The sequence below is a fragment of the Otolemur garnettii genome, unplaced genomic scaffold (genome assembly GCF_000181295.1).
Source record: "Otolemur garnettii isolate 467f Iridium unplaced genomic scaffold, OtoGar3 scaffold00054, whole genome shotgun sequence".
NCBI classification, from domain to species: Eukaryota; Metazoa; Chordata; class Mammalia; order Primates; family Galagidae; genus Otolemur; species Otolemur garnettii.
In genome coordinates, this window is record NW_003852449.1 from 8,395,355 (window position 1) to 8,398,978 (window position 3,624).

Consider the following 3,624-nt stretch of genomic DNA (forward strand, 5'->3'; position numbering starts at 1 on the left):
GAGCGTGACATAGTGAGACTCTGGTCTCAACAAAAAAAAATAATAATAAAAATGGTAAAAGAAACAATAAAATTCCTAAACATTGCATGAGGTATATGGGGGGAAAAAGTCAAAATTAAGTGTATAAATTGTGATTATCTAGCAAGAACATTTATTTTTGTTTCCATATAATAAAATCTATATAACATGTCAAATTATAACTCAATACTAAAAATTAGTTATCTGAGTAATCAAAGATATTTCAAAGATGAGATTTTCCCACCTACCTCTGAAAATGATGACTATACAGCTGTGTTGGAATCCCAAGAATACGATCATATATAGCTGTAACTTCTCTGAGGTTTCCCTGTTCATTTTCCCAGTTAATATACATTTCCCACAATCTGTCAGATCGAAAATCTGTTCCTGCAGCTAGAACAGCATGCTCAAAAGTTCTGAAAAATTAAATTACTCTTAAGTTATCTTTCCAACATAAATCACTTTTAATATAATTTCCAAATTTCAAAGATAACACTAAATTCAAAAAATTATATTCAACTGCTTCCTATCCAAGTAAGGACTGGATAGGAAGAACAACAGGTAGAAGTACAGAGCAGCTGCTTTATTTTTCTATTTATTTATTTATTTATTTTTGGAGTAGCTGCTTTAAAAAAGAATGTGAAAACAAAGGGAAAAGATAAATGTACTTCTGATGTAGTTTTTATCTTACATGAAATTACAGTGCAAGATGCAAAAATTGTAAACAGGTTAAGAGTGACATAGTAGGCTCAGCACCTGTAGTTCAGCAGCTAGGGCGCCAGCCACATACACTAGAACTGGCAGGTTTGAATCCAGCCCCGACCTGCCAAACAACAATGACAACTGCAACAAAAAGTCCCAGCTACTTGGAGGCTAAGATAATCCTTGAGCACAAAATAGAAAATAGCCGGGCATTATGGCAGGCTCCTGTAATCCCAGCTACTTGGGAGGCTGAGGCAAGAGAATCACTTAAGCCCTAGAATTTGAGGTTGCTGTGAGCTGTGATGCAACAGCATTCTACCGAGGACAATATAGTGAGATTCTGTCTCAAGAAAAAAAAAAGATGAACATCAATCAAAAGTAGGATCTAATATAAATTCTCTAAGCAAGACATAAAACCCAGGAACGAAGTAAAGACATCTCCTAGAATCATCACAATAAGGACAATTGTGGTACAGCAGAACTAGACAGAGCAACCAGTCCCAGTTACATCAGAGAAGGTCACAGGAGGGACAGCTCAAAGGAGAAAAAAATGGGACTAATGAAGTACCTAATGGATCTGATAGTATACAAAGATATACTTAAAGCTTTATACAAAGCTGCTGGATCATACAAGAAAAGATTGTCAAAAAGGACACATGGTAAAAAGATGAGAGGGGTAGGGAGATCACGAACTCCTGGAAAAGCAAAAAGTTATAAAATAAAACCACAGTAAGATGGCTCAGCTCCCGTGGCTCAAGCAGCTAAGATGCCAGCCACATACACCTGAGCTGGTGGGCTGGAATCCAGGCAGGCGGGCTAAACAACAATAACAGCTGCAACCAAAAAACAGCCAGGCATTGTGGAAGGCTCCTATAGTCCCAGCTACTTGGGAGGCAGAGGCAGAATTGCTAGAGCCCAGGAGTTGGTGGTTGCTGAGAGCTGTGACGCCGCAGCACTCTACCCAGGGCTTGAGGCTCTGTCTCAAAAAAAACTAAAAATAAAAAACCTATCCTATAGCTACACTGAAAAGATTAAGAAATAGAAAGAGAGGTTGAGAGCAGTGGCTCATGTGTGTAGTTCTTACACTCTGGGAGTCCACAGTAGGTACATAGCTTGAGCTCAGTTCAAGACCAGCCTGGAGAAAGAGACCCTCTCTCTACTAAAAATAGAAAAAGTGGCTCGGCACCTGTGGCTCAAGTGGCTAAGGCACCAGCCACATACACCTAATGTGGCGGGTTTGAATCCAGCTCGGGCCCACCAAAACAACGACAGCTGCAACCAAAAAATAGCTGGGTGTCATGGCAGGCGCCTATGGTCCCAGCTACTTGGGAGGCTGAGGCAGGAGACTTGCTTGAGCCCAGGAGTTGGAGGTTGCTATGAGCTGTGATGCCACAGCACTCTACCAAGGGTGACAGCTTCAGGTTCTGTCTTAAAAAATAAAAACAAACAAACAAACAAAAAATAGAAAAAGTGAGGCAAGAGGATCACTTGAGCCCAACAGCTGGAGGTTGCTATAAGCTATGACACCACAGCACTACACCAAGGGCAACAAAATGAGACTCTGTCTCAAAATTAAATAAATAAATAAATAAATAATAAAAATCAGGGTATAAGTGAGCTAAAATTCTTCATAATAGATACATGTATACAACTAATAAAAACAGAAGGCACTATGGAGCTATTATACACACAGTGGAAAGCAGAATAAACAGGTAGAATACTTGAAAGGACTGCTTTGTGTTACAATCAGTTTAACATTAACTGACTCTTTTTTTTGTTTAAGAGACAGTCTCACTTTAAAGCCCTTGGTAGAGTGTCATGGCGTCACAGCTCACAGTAACCTCTAACTCCTAGGCCTAAGTGATTCTCTTGCCTCAGCCTCCCAAGCAGCTGGAACCACAGGCACCTGCCACAACACCCACCTATTTTTTCATTGCAGTTTGGCCAGGGCCGGTTTCAAACCCACCACCCTAGGCATATGGGGCCAGCACCCTACCAGCTCAGGCACAGGTGCTGCCCCCCCCACCTTTTCTTGTTTTAGTTTTTGGCCCGGGGTGGGTTTGAACCCACCACCTCTGGCATATAGGGCTGGTGCCCTACTCGTTGAGCCCTATTAACTGACTTCTTAAACTAAATGCATACTTTGTTTTTGAAAAATGAAAATACATTAACAAATTTCTCTGTAATGGGTAAGAAATGACAAGCCAGGCCCAGTGACTCATGCCTGTAATTCTAACACTGTGGGAGACCAAGGGGGGTGGATTACCTGAGCTCAAAGGTTCAAAACCAGTGTGAGCCAGAGCAAGACCTGGTCTCTAAAAACAGCCAGGCATTGGGGCAGTGCCTGTGGCTCAAAGGAGTAGGGCACTAGCCACATATGCCAGAGGTGGCGGGTTCAGGTCCAGACCTGGCCAAAAACTGCAAAAAAAAAAATATATATATATAGCCAGGCATTGTAGCAGGCACCTGTAGCCCCAGCTACTTGGGAGGCTGAGGCAAAAGAATCACTTAAGCTCAGAAGTTTGACACCACAGCACTCTACTGAGATCGACAAAGTGAGACTCTTGTCTCCAAAAAAAACAAAAAACAAAAAAAAAACATTAAAAAAGAAAAGAAACAGCATTACTCTAGGTCTTTGTTAAAAAAAAAGAAAGAGGCTTGGCACCTGTAGCACAGAGGTTACAGAGCCAGCCACATACACCCAGGGTGGCAGGCTCAAACCCAGCCCAGGCCAGCTAAACAGTGACAACTGCAACAACAAAAAAAATAGCCGGGTGTTGTGGCAGGTGCCTATGATCCCAGCTTAGGAGGCTAAGGCAGGAGAATCACTTCAGCCCAGGAATTTGAGGTTACTGTGAGCTGTGACACCACAGCACTCTATGGAGGGCAACAAAGTAAGACTCT

General features: G+C 41.9%; 1 protein-coding gene across 5 annotated transcripts in view; it reads right to left on the bottom strand.

The window, feature by feature from the left end:
* PRPF39 (pre-mRNA processing factor 39) overlaps positions 1-3,624 on the bottom strand; it is a 27,391-nt gene that overhangs the window by 11,494 nt on the left and 12,273 nt on the right. For all 5 annotated transcript variants that reach the window (XM_023514482.1, XM_023514481.1, XM_023514483.1 and 2 more), the window contains one exon: positions 267-434. In XM_023514482.1, the coding sequence (XP_023370250.1) occupies positions 267-434 (168 nt within the window). The remainder of the gene's footprint in view (positions 1-266; positions 435-3,624) is intronic.